At 44.6% G+C, this 27,691-nt stretch overlaps 1 protein-coding gene across 4 annotated transcripts; it reads right to left on the reverse strand.

Annotated features, from left to right (window-relative positions):
- Positions 1-30: 30 nt before the first annotated feature.
- DNAJC16 (DnaJ heat shock protein family (Hsp40) member C16) lies at positions 31-27,691 on the reverse strand. 4 transcript variants are annotated; one of them, XM_036445871.2, is made up of 15 exons: positions 27,512-27,651; positions 25,254-25,438; positions 20,023-20,089; positions 18,209-18,542; positions 15,511-15,695; positions 12,104-12,208; positions 11,461-11,619; positions 8,446-8,576; positions 7,452-7,635; positions 6,058-6,240; positions 5,831-5,907; positions 4,896-4,976; positions 4,699-4,797; positions 2,659-2,829; positions 31-2,197 (listed from the first exon to the last, which is right to left on the reverse strand). In XM_036445871.2, the coding sequence occupies exons 2-15, from the start codon at positions 25,418-25,420 to the stop codon at positions 1,804-1,806; spliced, it is 2,337 nt and encodes a 778-aa protein (XP_036301764.1). In that variant the 5' UTR covers positions 25,421-25,438; positions 27,512-27,651; the 3' UTR covers positions 31-1,803. The 4 variants fall into 4 exon arrangements, with proteins under 4 accessions (XP_036301764.1, XP_045441140.1, XP_045441139.1 ...); XM_045585184.1 differs by having other exon boundaries at positions 2,659-2,825; positions 4,698-4,797; XM_045585183.1 differs by lacking the exon at positions 27,512-27,651 and adding an exon at positions 27,454-27,477.

The following is a 27,691-nucleotide window of genomic DNA, read 5'->3' on the forward strand; positions in this document are numbered from 1 at the left end:
GTACAAAATCAATAAAATATATTTAAAAAAAAAAATCCAATCTGGTGAGGTTTTGGTTTTTAGAAATGATGGTCAGGAATCCCATTAGTACCAGAAATTAAAATCTACCATAAAAGCAAAACATGCTCATTTAAGTAACCTGACCCTAAAAGACCCAGGAAATAACTTTGAGGAGCCAAATGAATCCCGTGATCATTTCTACCCAGTCAGGTGCCCTCGGAGGCGGCCCTCGGGGTAAGCACCCACGTTTAAGGACCACGAGGAGAGGGAAGCCTGGCCGTGATTCTTCACCTTTTCCAGAAAGCTGTAGATTCCATGCAAACTACAGAAATTCCTGGGCTCAAATAACTTACTACCTGTCCCTGTAGCTCGCTATTTCAGTCATTTGGGATCCAAATGGCTTAGTTTAAAGCGGTTATGATTAAAGAAAATACCGACTTACTTTGTCCCATCACTGATTTTGAACTTCCACTTGACAAATTGCCCTTAAAGGGCCACCTGCTTTGACAATGGAATAGACCACTCTGTGAGGCTGTCCACGCCCTATGGTAGTCTTGCCCTAAAGAGAAAAGGTAAGCTCTCTAGCTCTGGAGTGATCCAGCCTGGCATCCATCTCAGCTTGAGCTCAGCCAGCTGGTGCCAGGACAGGTGGCGTAGCTGTAAGTTAGGAGTGAGATGATTGAGACGAGACATCAAAATACAGGAGCTCAGAGTAAGCCTTTTGCACAACAGGAGTCTAGAACAAGTCTTGGTTCACTTGTCACAAATGAGGACTTGAAGATACAGTACTTTTGGGGTAACTGCTCAAAATACGATTGCTGAGAAATGTTAGGTTCTTTGATACACAGACGTGTCTGAAATTTTACTAGATACACCACTCATGGCAGGTGGGAATAGTGTGTCTTCAGTTTAACATCTACTGGCTTATAGCAGCTTATCTCTACGTTCAGAGAACAAGGTTCAAGTTATGGCTCCTAATATCCATACCCTACGACTGACAGAGGCAGAAAGGCATCTAAAACACGCGTAAATGGCTCAAGTCGTCACAGTACTTCTTGCCGTGCGGGTCCCTCTCGCTCCTTCTCGTGTTGGGGAGGCGGCCGAGGGGATGCTCAGGAGGGGGTCACTGCCCAGCCCTCCCTCTGTTGCCTTGGGGAGGAACCCAAACTCACATGCAGAACCCCCACTCATCCCTATACTTTTAAAACCATGGCTGACAAACTGCAGTAGGGGGATACCCCCAAAATCGCCTTTAGGCGCTTACTGCCAGAAAGACTGCTGAACGGAAGATCCCGTGGAGCCAGGCCTCCTTCAGGCCGCGGGCCCAGAAGCTGCTGTGGGCTGTCCCACGGTTACAGCATGCACCGCAGCGGAAGCTCAGCGGCCGGGGGTGGGCTGGGGGTGGGACGCGGGGGAGGCAGGTGAACACTGGGCCAGCGACCAGCACACCAGGCTCCTGAGGTTCCGTCCTGGTACTGCTGCAGGGCGAGCATCTGTGCTTCTCCGGGCACAGACCCAGGACGGGGGAGGGGCTGTGAGCGCGGACAGGACCGTAGGGAAGAGGAATGAGCGGTCTATTTTAAATAGTGCGGCATTCGGACAGGAGAGAATACCCCAAAGGAAAATATTTTCACTCCTAGGTTAGGACAGGACAAAGCAGGACAAAGGAGAGGGTCTTCTCACACTGCCCTAGAAGAATCACCTAAAATCTAGACTCTGTCCGCCGTGAGAGGTGGAGTCCTGCAAATACCTGTGCGCGGGGCCTGCAGAGGGTCTGGGAGATCCCGTCTCTCCCGCGGCCCCTCAGTCTAGCTCAGGCCAGGACGGGATGTAGAACCTCTGCAAGGAGCCTTCCAGCAGGCGCTCCATCCACAAGGACAGCTTGCTCAGTTTCCCTTTGAGGGGCTTGGGCCCCAGGCCGCCGGGTTTCCCTCGGGACTCCCCCTCGGGCAGGGAGGGGTCCGGGTCACACGCCCCCAGGGCTTCCTCCTCCTCCACGGTTTTCTGGGGCTTGAAGAGGCAGAAGTACTTCTTGTGGCCGTTCAGGGCCAGCACGTAACCCGTGTAGTCACGATCCAGGAAGTGCTTGTCGTACTGGTTTGGGATGGGGGCTGCGTCCTGAGCAAATTCTAGCAGGTACTCGAGCCACTCCCTGTGCTTATCGAGACTCAGGAAGGAGAAGTGCAGGCAGCTGCTCCTGTGGAGGGAAGAGAGGGAGGACTCAGGGGCTTCCTGACACGCAGCTGCAGGGAACACACCTGCCAGTTCCAATAAGCACCGGCTTCACGCCGGGCGGGGCCAGGTGAGGCACCACGCAGGATCCTGTGGGAGCTGAGGGTGCCCCAACAGCGACACGCCATCCCCCCATCCCCGCCCGGCCCCTGGCTGGGTGTCACTCATGTCGCTCTCAGTGTCCAGCTCCAGGAAAAGACACAAGAGCCGGAGAATAGTCAGTTTCCTGAAAGGGCTCCGGGAGGAACCGAGGGGGCATGAAGTCAGGGGGTAAAGGCGCCCTCAGGATGGCTCCGGCTTCTGGCTTAGAGAGGTCCCAGCCACACAGCGCTGCGCGGCCCCAGAGGAGGAGATGTAACTCCACCAGCCCCCTCCTGCCCAGACATGCCTGCTGCCCCCCCTCCGTCCCCCCTCACAAGCGCTTACCCAGTGAACGTGTAGACCTCCAGCGCGAACTTCTGCAGGAGGCTGGTCTTGGTGGAATTGGACAGGATGAGGACCACGTTCATGTGGCCTGGCCGCAGGCGCACCAAGTTGCTGGTGTACGTCACATCCGTGAGCTCGGTCACCTCCACAAAGCCTTTTTTAGGGACCTTGCTGCGAAGGAACATGGGAGAGTTAAGATGTTATCAGGGGCCCAGCCAGTGTGGCTCAGTGCTTGAGTGTTGACCTATGAGCCAGGTCACAGTTCGATTCCTGGTCAGGGCACATATCTGGTTTGCAGGCTCAATTTCCACTGGGGGGCGTGCAGGAGGCAGTCAATCAATGATTCTCTTTCATCAATGTTTCTCTCTCTTTCCGCCCTCCCACTATGAAATCAATAAAAATATATTTAAAAAACATTACCAGGGTAGTGGAATGCCATTACATTTAAAAGAAACAAGCGGAAGAAAGTGCTATGTTCGGAACATTTGAGATCTTGCTCCCCAGGATATGTTATCAGTTTGGCTCAAATAAACTCATAAAAATTCTCTTAAAAAAAAAAATTAAAAAATGGGCCCAGCGGGTATGGCTCAGTGGTTGAGTGTTAACCTATGAAGTAGGAGGTCAGAGTTTGATTCCTGGTCAGGGTACATGCTCAGGTTGCAGGCTCAATCCCCAGTGTAGGGCTTGCAGGAGGCAGCTGATTAGTGATTCTCTCTCATCATTTATGTTTTTATCTCTCTCCCTCTCTCTTCCTGAATTAAAAAAAATATATTAAAAAAACAAAAACCCACTATGTTCTAATCAGACCAAATATGTTATTTAATACCAGAGGCCTGGTGCACAAAATCTGTGCATGGTAGGATCCCTAGGCTGGCCCTCTGTGTGAGGGATGATCGGCAGGGCAATCGGGGCCCTGGCACTGCCATCTACCTCGGGAAATTGGAGCTGGCTGGCCGGGGGGAGGGACCGAGAGGTTGGCCAACAGGCCCTGATCGGCAATCGATGGGGGCCTGTGGGCTGGTAGCAGCTCCTGCGCTGAGCATCTGCCCCCTGTTGGTCAGTGCGTGTCATAGCTGATTGGTCATTCTGCTGTCAGGTCAATTTGCATATTATGCTTTTATATATATTTATCTAGAGCCCAACGCACTAGGAGGATTGTGTGGTCCCTGCTTGGCAGTCCTGGGCCTACAGAGATTCTCAGTCAGAGAAAGCAACTTTAGGACAGGACGCACCATTCTCTGCTTCCAGCTCATCTAGCATCTCTCTGATGTGCCTCTTTGTCTCCTGCCCTCACTGTTAAACCTGAGATTGAGAAATGATGACACCGGGCAGGAGGAGGGCCAGTGTCTGCTGTGGAGAAGGTCTCAGTGAACGGGATTCAGCGGTGACGTTCCCTGTTCCCACTCTCACAGCTGGAGGGGAGCCAGAGTTCTCTATACACATGGAGTCAAACTCTGCTTTATGAAACCACATGGGCTGTGGGTCAGCAGCCATGGAGGTGGGCGTGGTGTTTTGTTAGACCGGGAGTGGGAATGTCTGGTCCGAGGGCCGTATAAGGCCTGAGAAATCATTTGGTCTGGCCCTGCGAGGCGTTAGGGGTGAGTTAATTAAATGTTTGACCAAAATGCCAAGACCGGTTTGGCTCAGTGGATAGAGCGTCGGCTTGGGGACTGAAGGGACCCAGGTTCGATTCCGATCAGGGGCATGTACCTTGGTTGCAGGCATATCCCTGGTGGGGAGTGTGCAAGAGGCAGCTGATCGATGACTCTCTCTCATCGATGTTTCTAGCTCTCTCTCTCTCTCCCTTCCTCTCTGTACAAAATCAATAAAATATATTAAAAAAATAAAATAAAATAAAAAATAAAATAAAAATGTTTCCATTTAAAAATAAATAAATAAATAAATAAATAAATAAATAAATAAATAAATAAATGTTTGACCAAAAATAGCAGGCTAGTTTTTAAGCTGATAATTTTGTAGGGCCTGCGCGTGATCTTGTAAATATCCGGGTGGCCCTTGGCGGGCCCGTGTCAGACAAACCTGGTGCTCTCTTTGGTGAGGCTGGACACGGTCTTCTCGGCCTTCTCCTGGGCTTTCCTTTTGTCGGGATGTTTTGACTCGCGATCATAGTTGGAGTCACTAATGTGAGAAAAAAGGAGTTTTAGCAAAAAAGAGGACAAACCACCGGCTTGGGTCCTCCCTGTGAAAGCCATGCCGAGAAGCCGGGGAGGACTCACCAGAAGGCCTGGATGATGAAGGTGCCGAAGAGGACGAAGATGGTGGAGAAGGCCAGGGACAGGAGGGGAATCATTTCTCGCCTAAAACAAAGACAACAAGCTCAATCCTGCTCACTCTCCAGGGGCTGCTGTGACGTCAATCAATGCCTTTAGGTTTCCTCTCTGGCTCAAAAGAACCAACCCCCAAACCACCACAAACCGAAAATAAGAAAATATTTCTTATCAATAAACACTTTCTATAATATTTCCATAGGAAGAGAGGTTCCTGGGGGAGGGGAAAGCAGAGAGTCCTGGACTGTGAGGAATCACAGTGTGCTTATTTTAAGTTTAATTTTGTGTCTCCACATTATAGGCTGTGCCTGATAGATCCTGCAGAAGGACACAGTAAGGGGGCAATAGAGGATTAAGGTTGTGAGCATGGACAGGGGGGGAAATGGTGATGGATGGAGACCTGATTCGGGGTGGTGAACACAATACAGGTGCAGATACCGTGTTGAAGAACTGTGCCCCTGAAACCTGAGGAATTTTGTTAACCAGTGTCACCCCAATAGATTCGGTAAAAAGGCAAAATACACGTTGTGGGAAGAACATTCCGATGTCAAGGGGAGTTACGATGTGCATGCAGGCAGGGAACGATCAATTCCTGACCGGCTTGGCCACCTACACACCGGACCCCATGTGATGTGTGCCAGGCTCTGGGCTGGGCCCCGGTGAGGACAGTCCCGGGCTCTGTTGTCTGGAAGGACAACCAGTGGGAATGAGTCCATCAGTAAATGTAAAAAAGTGAAGTTGTGGAAAGAAAGAAAAAGGGGAACGGTGCTGAAAATGTGTAAATATTCTTCCACCCACTATGGTGGAAATACCTCAAATCAAAGAAGAACAGACTCTTTTCAAAAGAAAACAGCAAAAGGAACGCAATCTCACAACAGTCCTACCAGTTGTTGTGGTACAGGTCTTCCAAGCAGTCTGCGATGCAGGAAGCGGCCGTGAAAAGCCACCGAACGAGGATCATCTATTGAGAGAAGGAAGGATGGTCAGGACCGGGCTCCTGGGCCCCAGCGCGACAAGTCCTCAGCCCAACACAGCGCAGCTGCGGAGCCTCTGCGTGGCCCCGGGAGCCACCAGCCTGCCCAGCACCCGCTCTCCTGGGCCACACGCTTACAGGGGCAAGCTCATCGATCAAGTCGGGGAGCACAGCTTCCGAGGACAGAAGAGTGGAGTCTTTCCGCAGCTGCTCGAGGTAACTCAGGAGGACGAATTTATCACTCTCGCTCCCGGTCCAGGGGTCCTGCAGGGTCTTAAAGAGCACCCTGCCCCCCATGTTGCGCCTTTCTAAGATAGACACCTGGGAGGAAAGAGAAAAACCGTCAGAATTCTCAAAGAATGGTACGTCACTGGTGTCTGGTGTCTTTTCAGGGAGGATGGGGAAAAGGGTCTAGGGAAGTCAGCAAGAAACTCAAACGCAGATGTGGATGAGTATAAAACATTTACGAGACTGAAATTTTTCTGACGAAAGAATTTGTGGTGGCTGTTTATGGCGACTTTCTGAAGCTTCTGTTAAAGTTAAAAGCTCTTCCTTTTATTTTATTTTTATTTTTTAAAAATATATTTTATCGATTTTTTACAGAGAGGAAGGGAGAGGAATAGAGAGTTGGAAACATCGATCAGCTGATTCCTACAAACTCCCCACTGGGGATGTGCCTGCAACCAAGATACATGACCTTGATTGGAATCAAACCTGGGACCCTTCAGTCTGCAGACAGGCGCTCTATCCACTGAGCCAAACCGGTTAGGGCAAAGCTCTTCCTTTTAATAAGCTTTGTTTGACAACCTCTTACTAATTTTTATAATACAGAAACCCTTTGTTTTTAGAGAGATTCTCCACAACTACCAGAAGGATGAAGAGAAAGCTAGGCATCTGAGAGTGATGACCCAGGGGAGAATGGAAGGAGAGATCAATTATGCTGTGAGTGCAGGAGGGGATATTTCGACGGCACCTTATTGGTAGTCTAAGAAAGATTTTGCAAACTAGATACGCAAAACTAGACCTGCCATGGGTAAAACTGGTGAAAAGGATTGATGCTCTTCAATCTCTACTCATTGGAAAGGTGCTTTCTGTGAAGGTCAAAGGCGAAGATCTAGGAGGTAGTCACCAGGGTGAACGACTTCTAAGAGCAAGCTTTCAAAATGGGCTCAGAGATTTCCGGGTTTCCTGGAATTTGTATTCAAAATTCCTGAGGAGTGCCCTAACTGGTTTGGTTCAGTGGATAGAGCATCGGCCTGCGGACAGAAAGGCCCCGGGTTCAATTCCAGTCAAGGGCATGTACCTTGGCTGTGGGCACATCCCCATTGGGGAGTGTGCTGGAGGCAACTGATCGATGTTTCTCTCTCATGGATATTTCTAACTATCTCCTTTCTTCTCTGTAAAAAAATCAATAAAATATATTTTAAAAAAGTAACATTAAAAAAAAAACTCCTGAGGAAATAGGACACAGAATCGAGTGCCAGTGCTCGTGAAGAGCTGGGATCAGGACCAGGACAGGGACCACGACTCACCACCGACTTCCCTCGGAACGCCTCACTGTCCGGCAGGAAGGCGTTGGCAAACTCCGGCTGCCGATCGCTGTAGGCATGCATGAACTGCAACATGTCTTGTGAGTTTGCCTTCGCGAAGGACAGGAAGGCCTCAAAGGGCTGACTGGACTTGGCGGCCTCAGGAGTCAGTAACACCACACAGTACCTGCACAACAAGATGCTGTGAGCGCTCCCGAGTCCACTCGAGCCTGATGGCAAGTGAGGGCGACGGAGAGGACGCTCACAAAGGAACCCGTTTACATTTACTCAAGACGTGAATGCATTTACTAAGGGAACTCCATGGTCAAAGTCTAATGGGAGGAGATTTCCAAGTAATTCCCGACATGCTTCTCTCCCAGACCGGTGATGTTTTCCCGGACCACCCCCACCACGCTCCGGACTGCCATCTGAGGCCATGGGCACGGAGTCTGGCTGCAGACGGGCCTTTCAGAACCATCGGGTCTGGTTCTCCACTGCAGGCCGGGCCGCTCCCCGCTCAGCTCCCAGGCCCTGAGCCTCATTCGGAAGGGCTTCCTTTGCAATGGCTCCGCTAGGAAGTCTGGCTTATCCTTCATTCACCCACTCTCCCAAGACTTCCCGAGCACTTCCTATGATCATGCCCTGTGAAGCCTCTACTCGAGACCCGCAAAGACTCACCCCACTATGGTGGGAATAGTTACTCTCTCGTACTCAATGCTTCTTTAAAGAAGCATCTCTCCGATACCTGGCTACTCATCTTCAGGTCTCAGCTGAAGGGTTACACGGCAGGGAGATCTTCTCTGCCCCTGAGGGCAGGCTGGCACATCCAAAGCTTAGTCCTAAGGGACCCTGAATTGATACACCCCACTCCTATAACAGTTGTCAGTCAGTATTTGCTACATAAATAAACTCCCACTGCCCCAGGGGAGGTGGGAATGGCCTTAGGAAAGTGTGCGTGGCCCCTCCACTGCCACAAGCAGAGAAAGCCCGGCCTTACTTCCTCTGGCGGTGAGACCGCTTCACCGGGCAGAGTTCCTGGAACAGCTTCTGGTTGGTGAGCCTGGTTGCAAACAGATACTTGTTTTGGGTGAAGAAGTTATTAATGGCCTCTTCTTTCATACGTGGGGCCTGGAAGAAAACCAAGAAATAGTTGACTTTATTCGTTTTCTCACTGCACATGAGCTTTACGTACAACTCAATAAAAATGAGGCTCACCCTGGCTATCCCATATAACAAAAGGCTAATATGCAAATTGACCAAAGGGGGGTAGAAGGGGAAAGACGGGTCACTGTGACATGCACTGACCACCAGGAGGCAGACACTCAATGCCAGAGCTGCACACACACACACACACACACACACACACACACATATACACTGGTGTTATAAACGAGATCAGTGTTTAAACTGAATATACAATTTTGCATCCTGTTTGCTCTTTAATGTTCTATTATGAAGATAATCCCCATAAGTAAGTATTCTTTTTAAAAAAATATTTTTATTGATTTCAGGGAAGAAGGGGGATGGAGAGATAGAAACATCAATGATGAAAGAATCATTGACTGGCTGCCTCCCGCACGCCCCCTACTGGGGATCGAGCCCGCAACCCAGCATGTGCCCTTGACTGGAATCAAACCCTGAGCCCTTTGGTCCACAGGCCAACGCTCTATCCACTGAGCCAAATCAGCTGGGGCCAGCAAGTACCCTTGAATTGCCATTCTAAATGGCTATATAAGGTCCCTGCTTGAAATGTACCAATAATTACCATATTTTCCGGCGTATAAGACGACCCCCTAATTTTACAGTTAAAACATAGGTTTAGGCCTATATTCGCTGTATAAGACTACCCCCCACTTCTGAGGCAACACCAGTTCTTTTTTTAATAGACCGCCTCTCTGACTCTGGCCAACCTGAGCAGGCTTTTTTTTTGGGTTTCAAAGTCGTCTTATACGCCGGAAAATACGGTATCCTACTGTTGATTATTTATATTTTCCCCTCACTTTTGCTATTATGAGTGACATAACATCTGTGTATGTAATTCTGACTGAGTTCCTATTCCCGTAGGAGAGGTTCCTAAAAGGTAATCTCATCTCCCTTAGGCCTTTACTCAAGCATGACCTTACTTTAAATGCAAACCTTCTTCCCCACCACTCTACATTCCTCTTGCCTGCGTTATTTTTAAAAAATATATATATTTTATTGATTTTTTTTTTTTTACAGAGAGGAAGGGAGAGGGATAGAGAGCTAGAAACATCGATGAGAGAGAAACATCGACCAGCTGCCTCCAGCACACCCCCTACCGGGGATGTGCCCGCAACCAATGTACATGCCCTTGACCGGAATCGAACCCAGGACCCTTCAGTCCACAGACCGACGCTCTATCCACTGAGCCAAACCAGTTTCGGCTGCCTGCGTTATTTTTCTCCTCAGCCCTTACCACTCACATTCCATAACAGAGTGCGTCAGGCTGTCTGTGGTCCCCACTAAAATACAGGACGAGGAATTCTGATGATTTTGGGGAGGGGACCGGATCCCCATACACAGCGCAATGCTTGGTACAGACAGGGACTCAGGAGTACTCTTCGTGAATGAACTGAGGTAGCTGATCGTTTACCACCCAATTGCTTTTCTGAAAAATTTGAAAAGTGTCTGTTTCTTTCTATCCTCAACATTTCCTAGTATTTTTATTTTTATTTTGAAAATCTTTAACAATTTGATGGGAGAAGAAAATGTTAAATTTGCCTTTCTGATTATTAGTGAGATTTAATTAAAAAAATGGATTTTTATTGATTTCAGAAAGGAAGGGTGAGAGAAGGAAACATCAATGAGAGAAAATCACTGGCTACCTCTTGCATGTCCCACAATGAGGATCGAGCCTGCAACCCGGGCATATACCCTGATTGGGAATAGAACTGTGATCTTCTGGTTCATAGGTTGATGCTCAACCACTGGACCACACTGGCAGGGCAATGAGATTTAATTTTTAAAAGTTTATTAGTCACTTGAATCTCTTCTCAGAATTTTGATCATATTCTTAGCCCATTTTTTGGGAAAAAGTTTATTATTTGATTTTTGTGGTAAAATATACACAACATAAAACCTACCATTTTAACCATTTTTCAAGTGTGTAATTCTGTAGCATTACGGAACTTCACATTGTTCTGCAACCATCACTGCAACCCACCTCCCATACCTTTTCATCTTCCCAAATGGGAACTGTTCTCATCACAGACTAACTCCCCTTTCCTTACTCTCCCAGCTTCTGGCAACTGCCATTCTACTTCCTGTCAAAAGATTATCTTTTAGATGCCTGGCCGGTATGGCTCAATGGTTGGGCCTCATCCCATGAACCAAGAGGTCGCTTAGATTTTGGGTCAGGGCACAGCATGATTTTCGGGCTCTATCCCCAGTAGGGGGGCATGTGGGAGGCAGCTGATTGATGATGTTTCTCTCATTGAAGTTTCTATTTCTCTATCCCTTTCCCTTCCTCTCTCTTAAAAAAAAAAAAAAAAAAAAAAAAATATATATATATATATATATATATATATATATATATACACACACACACATACACACACACACACACACACACACATATATATGTGTGTGTGTGTGTGTGTATATATATATATATATATATATAAATATATATATATATATTTATATATATAAAGATTACTTTTATATATATATATATAAAAGTAATATATATATATTATATATATATAATATATATATATATTATATATAAATATATATATATTATATATATATATATAATATATATATATATATATTATATATATATAATATATATATTATATATATATAAAGATTACTTTTAGAGCAAAAGAGTACCAATCAGATGGCAAACAAACTTGCTTTTAAATCCTGGGCCTCTGAAGGAAGAAATGAAAAGCTAGTTTCTCCTCACCTGCTCTGCTCAGTTTTGCTGTTCGGTGTTGACATGAAGGCACGAGATAAAATGCTGAGACCAGCTGCTCTCACATACCTGGATGGCATTTGCAGGCTTGTCTGTGTACTCTCTGAAGACCAGGATGGTGGGAGCATGGACGTTGACGTTGAACTGCCTCGTCATCTCTTCCGCCCCTCTCGTACCGACATGCACGTATCCAAATAAAAACCAGTCTTTGTGTGCAAACGCAGTCAGCTGTTAGGGAATAACAGAGAGGAAGAAATGACATCGGTGGCACAGCATATAAATTACAAATCAAGTGTGACTATCACATCAGATGACACTAGCTTATTGCATAGCCCCACGTGGAATTCTATGGTGTTCATGTGCCAATAAAGCTCAACACAACTCTTCTTTCAGACAGAGAAAATCATCATCTTACTGCGATGGACAAGGGGCAAGAGGCAGGGATTGTTTAAGGAGACCTTGGCTGTTATAAACCACTCGAAGTTTCAGGATCTTGGTCTATAAAGCAGGGATGAAGTCTAGGTCCTTGGTTTTTTGTGAAGATTCAATGTGTCATGTGTGTGGAAAGCACAGCAGGGCAATAGCATCAGGAGCCGCTCAGTGTTTAAGGCGAATTTCTGGTCTTTGAACATTTCTCATGGGATAAGCTTTTACCTATAGAAGGACACTCCCACGGAAATAAGAGAAAACATTACCCCAGCGCACAGAGTACCTTGAATGGCAGTGGTATATCCGGGATTTTGTCGAACAGAAGGACATGTGGTTTATTATCTTGCTGCCAGCCAGAGAGGAATTGGACATAATTTTTGTTTGTAACCTTCAATTGAAAAGAGGATGTTAATTTCAATATTGAATTTTTAACCACTGTATTATCATTCAATCAACAGATAGTTACATAAATCAAATGTGTAAAATATTTTGTAAAAAATAAGAAATGCAGGCAACTAAGCTTTTGTCTTCATTTGACTAAAACTATTAAAAAAAGATGTTGATTTCATATTTTCATGTGGTTCCAACTTTTCTAAAATAATTAATGACCATATTATTTTAAAAATGAGCTTTTGCCCTGGCCGGTTTGGTTCAGTGGATAGACCGTCAGCCTGCAGATTCAAGGACCCAGGTTCAATTCTGGTTAGGGGCATGTACCTTGCTTGCAGGCACATCCCCGTTAGGGGGTGTGCAGGAGGCAGCTAATCGATGTTTCTCTCTCATCAATGTTTCTGACTCTCTCTCCCTTTCCCTTCCTCTCTGTAAAATATCAATAAAATATATTTTTTTAAATGAGCTTTCAAAGTTGGATCTTGCTTAATTACAGACTATAATTCTTAATTAACCTTAATCTATTAACCTTAATCTAATGCAGAAGATAATGCAACAACTGCTTTTAAAATAGCTTAAATAAAAATAAGTGGGCCTGAGCCAGAGTCAAAACTCCCATCACTCACAGAGCACGGGGTTTTACCTTTTTGGTGACACAAAACTGGCCCTGGACTAACTGTTGCTCTGGCCTCAATCCGAGAAATTTAAAAAAGGCCCGAAAAGACCACTGTTCCCAAGGACCTTAACCACATCCCAGAACAAAGCTCAGGGGTATTTAGGGGAAACTAAAGGCATTCCAATAGCAGTACCCAACAGGTAAAATGTACACTATTTGTATCTACAAGGAGAAGGCCCCGGCCAGGGTGGCTCAGTTGGATGCTCCAAAAGGTCGCTGGCTTGATTTCCGTTCAGGGCACATGCCCAGGCTGCAGGCTTGATCCCAGTAGGAGGAGTGCAGGAGGCACCGATTGGTGTTTCTCCTTTTCTCTCCTCTCTCTCAAATAAAAAACAACACACATATTTGAAACAAAACAAAAAGTCGGAGGCATGTAAACGAAGGGGGTCAGGCATATCAACTGAAATGAATCCAAAAATATAACAGTTGATAAAAATACGTGGGCCCACCTCACCTATACATTACATGATTTCATTTATTGCCATCTGAATTGCTACTTTTGCGTTTCCCTGTTTATGCCTTAAAACAATCCTATTGAGAGAACAAATTAAAAGCATGAATAATTAAATTTCTATCTAGAAATATGTTAATAATTCAAAAAAGTGTCTTCCCATTCTGCTTCTAGAATGATCTCTATAAAACCTCAATCTGATCGTTTCTCCCCATTGCTCAGTGGCTCCATCACCTGCAGGCCACGGCCCAGGTTCCTGAAAGATTCCTCTTCATGCTCTCACAGAGCCCTCTCCTGCTCACTGATGCTTACTTCATACACAGCAGCCTGTTCCCGTCCTGCACCAATGCCTGCCGGGAACTCATTCCCTCCTCCCTCTCCTCACCTGGCAAACTCGGAACAGGGTCATTTCTGCCAGGAAGCCTTTGCCAGCTCTGACATACCGGAGGAAAATAAGCACCCACTAGACTGTGAACTCCTTGAAAATTACCCAATACCAGGCATAGAAGAGATGTTATGTAAAGGCCTGAGGAAGTAGCAGGACAACCTGTCATGGTTTCAGGAGCTTACCATGTTCTCTGACAATTTCCTTTCCAGATAATTCCACCAAGTGTTTCTCCTGCAGGTAATGACCCTGCAGGACAGACTGAACAGTGCAGGTAGGAAGTTGGTGGCAATGTCTGCATGCTTACTTTCCCTGGTATGGTTACAGGAACGAATCATTTAAAGTAAAACAAGAATCCTGTTTTAGTTCCTCTGATCCCTAACTTACGAGACAGGGGGAAATGCTTTTTTAAATTAATTAATTAATTTATTTATTTATTTATTTATTCTCCCCCTTCCTTCCTTTACTGCCTCTATTTAAACTTTAAAATTTTTAAGAACTTCACTCCAATTTTCATTTCTTTACATTCAATATTATTTTGTTTTGATTTCAAGTTTTATATTAGTTACAGAATAGCGGTCAGACAATCATATACTTTACAGAGTGTTCCCCAATATTTCCAGTACCCACTGGGCATCAGACCATCATTATAACACTATTGACTATCTTCCCTATTTAAGTGACAATGGTTCCTTCCAGTCTTTCTTTTGTGTTGTTCGCCTTGCTTTTTCTTTCTCACTTCTTCCTTCCTTTCCTTATAATAGTATCTCAATTGGCTATCAAAGCTCAGTGAAGGCAATGGGTCATGCTTAACCCATTTCACAGACCAGGACACCGAGGCCAATTCCAGTTGGCTGTGGAACTGGACTCAGTGCACGGGGAGCCCTCAGAGCCGTGCTCTCTGCCCTTCCTAAGAGGCAGCCGCCAGAGCAAACCTTCCTGTCAGGCTTCGAGCCTCTTTCTCAAGCACCTTTTCATTGCAGGCACTCCATATTCTTTCCTCTCCCTGGTCCCCTGGCCCCATTATTTACTGGCCCCCCTTCTCTGGAGCAGGTGGAAGGCTTCACACTCACACCTAGGCATACTCTGCTGTGGGGCAGGGTGGCGTGAGCTTGCTTTTGGGTCAAGGCAGGAGCAGGAGTCGCCGCCTCTGAAGTGTGAAGGCCGCCTGGGTGAGGCCAGTGAGCACTTGGAGCTTCTCTGAATCGTCAGGCAGCCCGGTACCCTGCAGTGTGGCACCTCTCCAGGGAAATTCTTCTTAAATATAAAACCACCCCCTAGTATGAACTCTTAGTGCCTGGCTTCTTTAGCTCAGCCCCTTGTATGTGAAATTTCATTCTACTGCTGCATCACTATTCGTTCTGGAAATTCCAAAAATAATACTTGTTTTCATGGAATCTGGTCTTTTGTATAGACATGGTCATTAAATCTATAATTAGACATAGCTTAATTTCATTAGCCTCCTCAGAAAGGTATCTTCAGAGGAACAAGGCCATGAGTCGGAAAGAAATCCTTTATCTTACATGTTGTGGCCCAACTTTTTGCTTAGGGAGGAAGAGTCACTGTCCTTTCAGGCTCTGAGTCCTAGGACGGTAAAACTGCACAGTGGGTCTCTCTACTTCATCTGTTCAGTTTCAGTCTCTGACAGACTTCACGGGAAATACTTCGTGTGAATGATACATTAATTAACTCGTTGCTTGCCCTGCTCAAGTGATCAACAGGTAGAGTCCGGGCAACCAGCAGTCAGTCCCAGGCACCTCGCCAAACACTTCTCAGCCAGGTACTTACTTTCTCCACCAAGTTCCCTGGAAGAAGATTCTCTACAAACTGCCGCAGGTTCTCCGGGACAACCGCGTTATGGAAGAAGGAGATTTTCCCGCTTATGACTCCGATGATGGAGGGTGTGCTCTGGGCCCCCAGGTGACGGGCCAGGCGCCTCTCGTACCCGGCGTGGACCACACCGATGCCCACACCTGAAAAGCACGGAAGGCCTACGTGAAGCCTTTTTGTCCCTGGCAGTTGAAGAAATGCTCAGTGATCTTTTGGTGTGAAATTATGACCTAGCAGAGGCGGGTATCTGACACTTGTCCACCTCTCTCTATTTATGCTGCCTTCATTCAGGCCAGTGGTTGCTGCCTCGCCGGGACTGGTGGCCTCCTCTCCTCTGCTCTCACGTTCTGTAACCTGTCCTTCACGTAGCTTTAACAGTTAGCTTTTATAGAGTAGGTCTGATTAGGTCACTCCTCCATAAAAACTTTCCTTGGCTTTATGACACATTAAAAAAATAAAGTCCAGCCAAAACTGGTTTGGCTCAGTGGATAGAGCGTCAGCCTGCGGACTGAAAAGTCCTGGGTTTGATTCCGGTCAAGGGCATGTACCTTGGTTGCGGGCACATCCCCAGTAGGGGGCGTGCAAGAGGCAGCTGATCGATGACTCTCATCAATGTTTCTAACTCTCTACTCTGTATCTCTCTCCCTTCCTCTCTGTAAAAAATCAATAAAAATAAAATTTAAAAAAAAAATAAAGTCCAGCTTCCTTAGCCTGGACTGTATGGCTCCCAGATGTTCCTATCCCCCCACCCCCCACCCCCGCTACCTCCTCCCCCCGTTACCTACACCTCGTCTAGCCCTGCTGCTGCTGGCTCTTCTGAGAATGTTGCTCCTTCTGCCCTAATGTTACTCCCCCACTTCCTGCTCAACCACCTCCTAATCACCTTTCAAAAGAATAAGTAAAAAGCTAGTGCTTGAGGGTCAGTGAGTTGAAGAAAGTAGACCGATACATTTCAGAAAGATTTTTAAAAGAAGCTTATAAAATGGGTGCTTTCAAAAATTTAACTTTGGTAAACTAGAGAACCTAGTTAGTTGGACAATTCCTAAGGTTAATTTAATAAGTGCTTCCTATATATCAGGCACTTAACAAAAAAACTGTCATTTAATATTCAATCTCAGGAAAGCATTTGGGCAAATCTGAGTATCTGCGTGCTTCTGAGCGACAGGCTGAAATGTCTGTTTTAGAAGAAATGAGCCAGTGGTTTCACAGTGCAGCCCTCTCCAGACACACCCCTCCGCCCTTATGGCAGAGTCTGTCCCATTTTAGTTACTCAAGATAGGTTTACTAATGCCCGCCCCCTTCTCTCACACACACATACATGCACACACACACACTTAGTTCAGTAATTCTACCTTTACGGCGTTATTAAAATAAATACCCTCCCTGAATCACTAAAGTCTTCCTGGCACTAAGTGGTAAGATAAACAAAGGAAAGACTAACCTGCGATCAAGACTGGTAACGCATGACCATTAATGTTATGGGCTGAATTGTAAGACCCTAACCCCCAGCACTTCTGAATGTGCCAGTATTTGGAGAGAGGGCCTTTAAAGGGGTACTGAAGTTAACATGGGGTCTTACAAGGGTGGGCCCTAATCCAGTATGACAGGTGTCCTTATAAAAAGTTTAGTACATAGGAAAAGAGACACACCAGACCATGCACACATACGTAGACGACCATGTGAACACACAAGGAGAAGGCAACCATCTGCACGCCAAGGAGAGAGACCGCAGAAAAAACCAGCCCTGCCGACACCTTGATCCTGGCCTTCCTAATCTCGAGAACTGCGAGAAAGTAAGTTTCTGTTGCTTATGTGGCATTTTGTTATGGCAGCCCTAGCGAATTAATATCCAGCATGAAATCACAAATCCCATACGAATAATCTGAAAATCCTACCAGCCTTAACGGTGATGCTTGAGAACTGCATTGCTCACCAATCATTTTTAAGCTTTTCCTATGTATTGGGCCTCCAGCTAGATGTTAGAAGACTACCGTGTTTCCCCGAAAATAAGACATCCTTCGAAAATAAGACCTACTTACAGGTTTCCTTCTGAGTGAAATATAAGGCATCTCCTGAAAATAAGGCCCCCCTAGGCTAAACATGAGAGATTTGGTCCACTGATTCTGAAAGAAATGGAATCACAAGAAATTCACCAGGAAATTCAGGAATTGGATTGTTATGATGATGTTCCAGAAGATGATGACATGATTGTCACTGAATAAATGAGTAAATTCTTGATACTGTAGGATTCACGGTTTGTCTGGTTTGTGTTGACAACTACCGTACTACCGTACCATATACAGGTAATAAATTTCCTTTATTTTCATTTAACAATAAATGTGTACCATATTCTTCTTTATGGAAAAATAAGACAAACCCTGAAAATGAGACCTAGCGCATCTTTGGGAGCAAAAATTAATATAAGACACTGTCTTATTTTCGGGGAAACAGGGTATATAAAGCTTCGAATTAATAATGCAAAGTGAAAGTGGCTCATTCATTTCCCCCTGAAAACGTGTCCTTGGAAAATACTAGTCACCATGAACTTGTGAAGAGAAATAATACCGCTCATTCTCCCCAACATCCCATAAAATTTAAGATTTAGAAAATTACGCCCTCCCATCTAAACATCTTCCGGTGAATAAAAGGATCTTACCCAATACTTCCAGTTCTTCAACGACTTCTTTCCAAACAGGCTCTATGTGGGCACAGGTAAAGCACCAATCGGAGATGACCTTAATGAGGTAGGGCTTCTTGAAGCTATCGGGGACCACTTTATTCACATAATGTGAAAAGTGCAATAAATGTTTCTCATCAATGGGCTCCTGATGATCCGAAGAACCAAAGGGGAAGTGCATAAAAGATTCTTCGAAATAAAAGTTTCCTGCGTGCTGGCGGAAGCGATGCTCATGGTGCCGCGGGAAGTCCGTGTTCTCTCCGCCAGATCCAAAGGCGTCATACTCAGATCTCTTTGCTTCTTGGGAAAGAATCTATAAAGAAAGAGAGAAAGAAAGAAAAAAAGAAATCTATGGAACGAAAAAAAAGTTTACCCAAAGAATGTTCCTGTAAGCAGCTGGGAAGATGTGAGAAGAAAATAAATGTAGATATGATGTGATTAGATATTCTCAATCAGTCATGCTCCATCCAGAACATTCTTTCAATAGAAACATTAAGTATTTCAAGACTAAATTACTCCAGTCCCTTCCTCGGGTTCACCTTGGATTTAAAGACTTTTGAACAATCATAAAATAAGCACCTCGGTAAAACAAATAAAACTTTACATAATGGTGACCACCAGGGCTCAACCACAAGAAAATTGACTAGGTCATGCCATCGAAGTTGGAATGATTCAACCCAAAATATGAAAAGCTGTACACTGCCAAAACCGGTTTGGCTCAGTGGATAGAGCATCGGTCTGCGGACTGAAAGGTCCTGGGTTCAATTCCGGTCAGGGGCATATACATTGGTTGTGGGCACATCCCCAGTGGGGGGTGTACAGGAGGCAGCTGGTCGATGTTTCTCTCTCATCAATGTTTCTAACTCTCTATCCCTCTCCCTTCCTCTCTGTAAAAAATCAATAAAATGTATTTTTTTAAAAAGAAAAAAGAAAAAAAAAAAAAAGCTGGACACCAAAAAGTAACCCCAGACTGAGTTCAGTGTCTTGTGTGTTGACCGACTTTGTTTTACTTAGAAGTGATTTTGACGCCTGAAATTGGAGACCCCGCTTTAGGATGATGTCATTCTAGGAGCATTACTTCTGTTGGTAAAGAGCATTACCCTGCCCAAAGCGGGAAGCTTATCTTTTGTGTCTTCCGGACACACTATTTGAGCTGCCATGTTAGAAAACTGTTGAAAATCTTGTGTTTAAATGTATTTGCAACCTTGTGTCACATTAATAACTACGGGCAAGTTGGTCTGTGGTTCTTTAAATTTCCAGCATATGTGCTTCCAAAGGAGTACATAATATAAGTTTCTAAAGAGGAAGCAGAGATACACCTTCACGGTAATTCTACAATTCTAATTAAAGCCTTTAAAATAGGCCATTTACTATTAATTTTTATTTTTAAAATATTTTTTAGATTTCAGAGGAAGGGAGAGGGAGAGAGATAGAAAATCAATGATGAAGAGGCTCACTGATTAGCTGCCTCCTGCACACCCTATACTGGGGATCGAGCCCACAACCTGGGCATATGCCCTGACTTCCTAGTCAAACTGTGACCTCCTTCCTGGTTCATAGGTTGATGCTCAACCACTGAGTCACACCGCCCAGTTTAGGCCATTTTAAAAAAAAGAGCTTCAGTGCTCAGGTACTGGTTTTGACACACTGGATGTGGCCAAATATGGTCTCTAAAATCACCTAGAAACTGGGTCAAGGGCATAGGGAATATGCCTTGCCTGAGAGGACTTTCTTAAACATTTAGACATGCTTTCTAAGAGCTAACGAATGCACCCCAAAGTGTGACACGATACCTCGTAAGCTTTGCTGATTTCAATGAACCTGTCTTCTGCTTGAGGATGCTTGTTTTTGTCGGGATGCCTGAAACACAAAAGGGCAGGCAGTGAGAAGGATGTCATTTCAATCTGAACAATTAGCATCCGTATCCACAAGGTTCACTATCTCAGAGGCAAGTGGAAGGCTATTTTGCTAGGACAGTTTCTTAGAAATGAACGGTGGATTGCCTCACATAACTATTAAAAAATGCAACTTTAAAGCAGGCAATGTCTTCCAGGAGTATTTCAGCTGGGCACCGTTTCACAGTGCACCAGGAGACCATCCTGCAGCTTTCCCTAGTTTCCCTAAGAAAGGTGGGAAACGTGGGTGCCTTTAACTGCTCCCCAACACTGCTAACACTGGCTCACAGCTAAAGTCACTTATCCGTAAGAACCAACTTCTTTTTCATGTTGGCGGCATTCCATCCCAATGCTAGAACGGTATCAACGATACCAATTTCTTCTCAGTCAGACCCAGGAAATAGCTTTAAGGATGCAACATGAATTTGTTTAGTAGCAACCATGTGTCAAATAGCATCTTGCTGCTATGTTCAAATGAGCTCATTTTAGTTGTCACTATTACTCTGGTTATTCCATTCTACCTATGAATGCCTTTTACCTGCAAATAGATAATGTTTTCAAGGCCACATGTTTTAAGATGTGAGCAAAGTCTACCGTTTAAGAAGCAAAATGCTTTCAACTAATATTGGGACAACTATTTGTTTGCTATTATCCACAGCCAGTTATCCATCTTGTGGTCATATCTTATTATGTAATCTGCTTGTGTTTATACAATTTCAGCTTTGGGGATTTTAAAGTTCTGGAAAGTAGGGGCCCGGGTTTCATGTCCTTAGAATCCCCTAAGATCTAAATCAGTGTTTAATTTTTCAATGTTCATTTTATTGAAACTCTATTACAGACCTCATTCTTTATGTAATCTCTTCTGCTAACTTCCAGTACATTTCCTCTAGTCAAGGTTCTGGAAAAGGAACATCCACTGAGAAGCAAATGACTACTAAAAATAGCACCAAGTATCCTATATAATAAAAGCCCAATATGCTAAGTGTCCAGTCGCCTGGTCATTCGTTCAACCAATCAAAACATAATATGCTAATGATATGCTAAGGACACTCAACTGCTAGCTATGACGTGCAGTGACCACCAGGGGGAGACACTCCAACCAGTAGGTTAGCTTCTGCTGAGGTCCAGCTGATTGGGACTAAGTGAGATGGGCTGGACATGCCCTGGAGCCTCCCCCTGTCCCTCCCTGACTGGCCAACCTCCCGAGTCCCTACCCAGCCCTGATCATGCACTGGAGGGGTCCCTTAGCCTGGCCTGTGCCCTCTCGCAATCTAGGATCCCTCAGGGGATGTTGGAGAGCTGGTTTTAACCCAATCCCACAGACCAGGCTGAGGGATCCCACTGCTGCATGAATTCATGCACAAGACCTCAAGCATCAGAATAAAAACAGCTTACAACTTGATCAACTTATTCTAGCAGAAACATATTTTTAATGAATTATACCACTATATTCTGATTTCACTAAAAATAAAGGAACTTTAAATAGTTGGTTGTTGAATTTGGACATCACTCCCTAACTAATACTTGTTATGAATATTAATGGGGAAAATCTCAGTTGGTATAATGAAAATAATATGAAAAAGGAGACATATGTAATAGTTTAAACAATAAAGGCTTAAAAAAGAAAAAGAAAATAGCATGACTTAAGGAAACAAGATGGTGGTTTTGAAGCATGCTTCTGGATGACAAAAAAAAAAGTGTTTTAAATATTCAAACTCAGGCTAGAGGCTGGCAAGATAAAAATTATGCGATCACACAAATAAAGATTTAACAGACAAAGCTCTGTAAGGGGAAGGATAGGAAGGGACTTTTAAAGTGGCTGAACCAAAGAGAGTTTGAGGGCAGCTGGGTTAAAAGCACAGATCCTGCAACAGAGGAAACTACAGGACAGTTTCAGCTTGTCTATACAGAAAAGTCTAAGTGACTGGCCAGTAGCTATGATACGCACTGACCAGGGGGGCAGATGCTCAACACAGGAGCGGAAACCATAGGCATGGAAACATGGAACAGACTGATGAATCTCAGAGGGGAGTGGGGAGGATGGAAAGAGATTAACCAAAGATTTTATATATATACTAGAAGCCCGGTGCATGGATTCAGTGGGGTCCCTCAGCCTGGCCTGCATGGATCGGGCCAAAACTGGCTCTCTGACACCTCCCAGGGACCCCAGATTTCAAGAGGGCACGGGCCAGGCCAAGGGACCTCACCGGTGCATGAATCTATGCACCAGGCCTCTAGTAAGGAACAGATATATATATTTTAAATATATTTTATTGATTTTTTACAGAGAGGAAGGGAGAGAGATAGAGAGCTAGAAATGTCCATGAGAGAGAAACATCGACCAGCTGCCTCTTGCACACCCCCTACCGGGGATATGCCTGCAACCAACGTACATGCCCCTGACTGGAATCGAACCTGGGACCTTTCAGTCCGCAGACCGATGCTCTACCACTGAGCCAAACTGGTTTCGGCAGGAATATTTTTCTAATCACAGGGAGACAGCACAAAGTTGACAACAGGTAGGAAAAGATAACTTCAGCTCTAGGAAAGTACTGTCCAATGCTATTTTCAGTGTATGAAACATTTCACACACTGCAATATATACACATCCTTTAAATTTCAAAGGGAAGAATATACAGTACCTGGCATCTACCTCTAAGGGAATAAAAACAAAGGTAGGAAAAGTAATATAGTTTGAACGTCAACTATAATTAAAAATTAAAAATACAAAAAATAGTGAAGACATGCATTAGAAGTAATATAGTAAAGTATTAGAGAAATCTATGCACTGTTCAGGGGACTGACCATGCTATAACCATTTGCTTCAAATACAATTTTATGACATCTTTCCTTTGGAGTGGGAGGAGTTGTTGATTTTGCCAATGTAGATGACAAAAGAAAAAGCACCTATGATAAAACTTCGTTATTGGAAGACAAACAGTTTTCCAGAGGGGGGAAAAAAGTAGTTTTAAATGGTTTCACGAGGAAGGGCAAATTCTTGACAAGTCTAAGCAACATTATAAACACAGGAGGGAAGGCTAATTCGGCAATTACCCAAGTCCCCCTGCTAAAGGCATTTTGAAAAGCCAAACTAAGATGCCGAAACCGGTTTGTCTCAGTGGATAGAGCGTCAGCCTGCGGACTGAAAGGTCCCGGGTTCGATTCTGGTCAAGGGCATGTACCTTGGTTGCAGACACATCCCCAGTAGGGGGTGTGCAAGAGGCAGCTGAAAGATGATTCTCTCTCATCGATGTTTCTAACTCTCTGTCCCTCTCTCTTCCTCTCTGTAAGAAAATCAATAAAAATCAATCTATATCTATCTATCTATCTATCTATCTATCTATCTATCTATCTATATAAATAAAGAAAAGCCAAACTGAGAAAATACTACTATTTTTCAGGGCATATGAAACCGTTACAAAAGGCGACAAGGCTATTTCAGCGATAAAATATTGCCACAGCCAAAACTGAGCAGGAAATGATAGTACAGCGAAAATCCAAGGCAGAGTAAAATTTCAGTATTTCACGAGGTAATACTCCATATTATGGTGATGAATTACTCCTAGAGAGAACCTAATTAAGGAAGAGAATCGTATGACTCATTTAATTAATATAATACCCTTTCCAGCTTTGAAGACAGCAAAGTCAAAACTGCATGTTTTAATAGGTTCTACATACTCAAGCGATCATTTCTGCTCCTAAATGCTGCCAAAGGCCTTGCCCCGTCCAAAAGGGTGTGAGTTCCTGATGAGTTCATTTCAGATTTGTAAATTTTGCTTCAAACATAAAGAGGCAAGAGTTTGAAGTGATGTCAAAAGCAGCTATACTGTGAAGAGAGTCCCTGAAAATTCAGAGCCCACGCAGAATTAGAGCTTGTGCTTCTTAGTAACCAATTCTGGATTCTTCATGATGTGAATAAAGTCTAAAATATCCATTCAAAACACTGTATTTTAAAACTATCTTTTGCCTGTATTGCAACCAGTTTAAAATGAAGATGCATGTTTCATTGAAGAATGGTGTCAACAGTCACACACTGCTTGCAATGCCATCTGCATGTTGCAATTTTGCTCCTGCCTGACTTCCTTCCCACCTAAACTCTGACCTACTCATTCTTACTTCTGCCCAGATGGGTAAGTGATTAAAAAAAAAAAAAAAAAAAAAAAAAAGCAATAAACTACCTGTCAGTGCAGAAGGTCAAACGATAGAAGCCAGAGGTAATACAGAATTAACTCATAAAACTGGGACAGTAAAACCCTTCCTGAAAGTGTAATTATAAGGTTTAAATGAGATAAACACAGAACTTGGAGCCCAGCATGGAGGTGCTCAGGATGGTTCCCATCACAAACCTTCCTGTTTACGCCTGGCTCACCCAGCTGTAGTCTCCCATGTTCTTTCCCTCCTGCTGTTCCCTTCCACCTATATGATCCACCATTTCCACTGAGGCGAGTCCACAGTATTAGTATTAGTGGAAGAAACTGATGCTGTCTGTCCAAAATAAAATTTAAATTTCTTGCTATTCTGCTAATGCACAGACATGTGTATATTCTTCAGCATAGATAATATCTACAGGTAAAATTCTGATTTTCCTATAAAACAACAAACTCAGTCCCTGAATATTCATTTAAAAAATCGAGGGCAAAAAGCTCTTATTCTAAAATAGTTTGAAAGCTTAAAAAGTAATACTCCAGAAAACAGGATTGAATGGTATTACCTTTAACAATGACACTCAGGAGGAATAACATCATGGGAAGGGTAGCTTATCCATTGTCGAGTACATATGTATTTTAAACATTAAGGTTCCCTCCTACTTTAATGTTAAATATGCTAATGGTATGTAGGGCAACTAAGGGGGTTTCACAGTAACACAGGCTTTGGGTGACATCACTAAAATTATAGAAAAACATGAACATTAGATCTCCCAAATAAAATATTTTTAGACAGATATATATATATTGAACATAGAGACAAATAAAATATAATATAAATATATTATATTTATTATTATATATTATATATTAAATATAATATTTATTGAACATAGAGACAAATAAAAACTAATTAGAATTGAGGCTTCATTTTCTTGCTAAAACTGCTAAGTTTACATTAAACTATTTCTTTGTTTTACTTACCATTTCCGGACGAGCTTCTTATAAGCCTTTTTAATATCAGCCTGACTGGCTTTTTGGGTGACCCCCAGGATTTGGTATGGGTCAAAAGCCAACGCAGACAAAATTTGCAGGATCAGAATCAGAACTATCAAGAACTGCCAGGAAATGCTCAGCCTTTTCACTTCCATTTCTCTTCCTTTCCAGAGCTGAAATAACCGAAGAGGCAACAAGTTTCAGTGGTAGAAACCTGGATAGTCTTCCTTTTTAGGCAAAGCTATAAGATACACAGACGAAAAACAAAACAAAGAAAAGATATTTTGGCCCTAACTGGTTTGGCTCAGTGAACAGAGTGTCAACCTGTGGACTCAAGGGTCCCCGGTTTGATCCCAGTCAAGGGCATGTACCTTGGTTGCGGGCACATACCCGGTGGGGAGTGTGCTGGAGGCAGCTGATGGATGTTTCTCTCTCATAGATGTTTCTAGCTCTCTATCTCTCTCCCTTCCTGTCTGTAAAGAATCAACAAAATATATTAAAAAAAAAAAAGAAAGATATTTTGCAGGAAAAAGTGGCACGCTGTTTGACTGTATTTTAAAAAAGTTAACAACCTCACTACTATTTACATCACAAATAAGAACTATTATAGGACGACTATAGATGAAAAGATGAGCAATAAGAGTAGCCACTCTTCAGAATCCTTGGATTAAAAAGCTCTAGAAATGACTAAAAATGAGTAAAATGAATTAATAAGCAAATGTGGGAAGACATACATAAAAATCAAGGTGACTACATCTCAAATACACCGTTTCACTTATTCTGACAATAACAAAGTAAACTTAAAAATACGAGGCTTAAGCATACCCCACTTGGTATATGCTACATAAATTCATGAAATCATCAGATATATCATGTGCACAATCACAGAAATATAATTGAGGCATCCTTGGGAGTTAAATAAGTTCAAATACAAAAGTGAGATGCTCTTAAAAAATGGTACAATTATGATTTATTATCGATATGTTCCAATTCTGTTCTTTCTCACCAAGCCCATTAGAACAAAAAAATGAAGCTGCTCTTTAATTTGATCATTAGCGATAAGTGGAAACCTCAGGAAACAGTTCAATTTTTTCACTTCCATTTGAGAGAAAAATTAGTTTTCCATGTGAAGGGGAATTAATAACAAAGACTGTAGACCAGACATGGTTCTCCAATATTAAAGCTCCATCTCAGCGTGGGTTCTGGGAATGATCCCGGCTGGGTAATGAACACGGCAGTGCTGTGTTGCACAGACACTTACACTCCAGGATTGTGATCTTGGTGATATCCATCCTACAAAGCTTTTCCGAGGAACAAATCTACCTTGACTTCTCATACATAAATTCAGTTTTAAGGTTCAAGTGTCTTCGTGTGGCACCTCTCTTGAGCAAAATCTCCTAACAGCGGTGGATTCTGACAGGTAGAAGTCTTAACTGCTGTTTGAGAGGCCTCACAACACTGACAAGCCGATGGCCACCGTTTAGGACTGCCTGCATGCTGAATACAATAGGAAAACCAGTGTCTTCCTCGTTCAGGCAACCTAGAACCCACTCTGCCCTCCAAGACACGCACAGCCCGCTACGAATCCGGATGGGGATGGAGCTACTGGTTCAGCACCTGGGCTCTGGGATCAGCCCAAGGCTGGGATCCATCCACCACGTTATGACCTTGGGCAAGCTACTTCAATTTGTGAGGCCTCAGTGCCCTCATGCAAAAAAATGGGGGCGGAGGACCCAGTCTTGAAAGGATCAACCTGGGAGCTAACTATATGGAAGCATTCACTGGGCACAGGGTCAAGTCAATCGGTGGCACTTGTTGTCCTTCTTTTCATGCTGTGCAATCATGCCTTATTCAACCGTGCCAGCCGCCTCCAGTGAGAGGGCCCCGGTGGCGGGGCCGTGAGGGTCTTTTGCAGGCGGCTGTCCGGGGCCGGCCTCAGGGCAGGAAACCACCAGCCCAACAGGTAGGCAGGCAACCGCCCTCGGGCCGCATCCCCTACACCAGGCAGCCGCTCCGCAGGCACGCTCGGAGGCTGAGCCCCGCCTCGGGCGGGCTCCCCCGGAGGTCGCAACCCGCCTCCTGGAGGAGACGGCCGCCTCCTCCGCTGCCCGCCGAGAGCCGTGGGCTGGGCCCTGTCGGCTCCCGATGCCCCCCCCAGGCCCAGCAGGGACCCGGGACGCAGAGGAACCGAAGGGAAATCCCCGAGCCTGCCCGGCCCCCGCCGCGTCACGCCGGGAAGGAGTTACCGGGAAAGGGCACCGGCCTCAAGGGCTGCAGAGTCCGAGGTCCAGCTGGTCCTCTGCCCGGGAGGCTCTGGTCCACAGCAGCGCTCGCCAGGGCTCGGGGAGGGGGGAGAAGGGAGAGGGACCAGCCTGAAGGGAGTCACGTGGTCCTTAAAGGCCCAGCGCATCGAAGTCGCGGACTGA

This window comes from Pipistrellus kuhlii, unplaced genomic scaffold (assembly GCF_014108245.1).
Source record: "Pipistrellus kuhlii isolate mPipKuh1 unplaced genomic scaffold, mPipKuh1.p scaffold_m20_p_2, whole genome shotgun sequence".
NCBI classification, from domain to species: Eukaryota; Metazoa; Chordata; class Mammalia; order Chiroptera; family Vespertilionidae; genus Pipistrellus; species Pipistrellus kuhlii.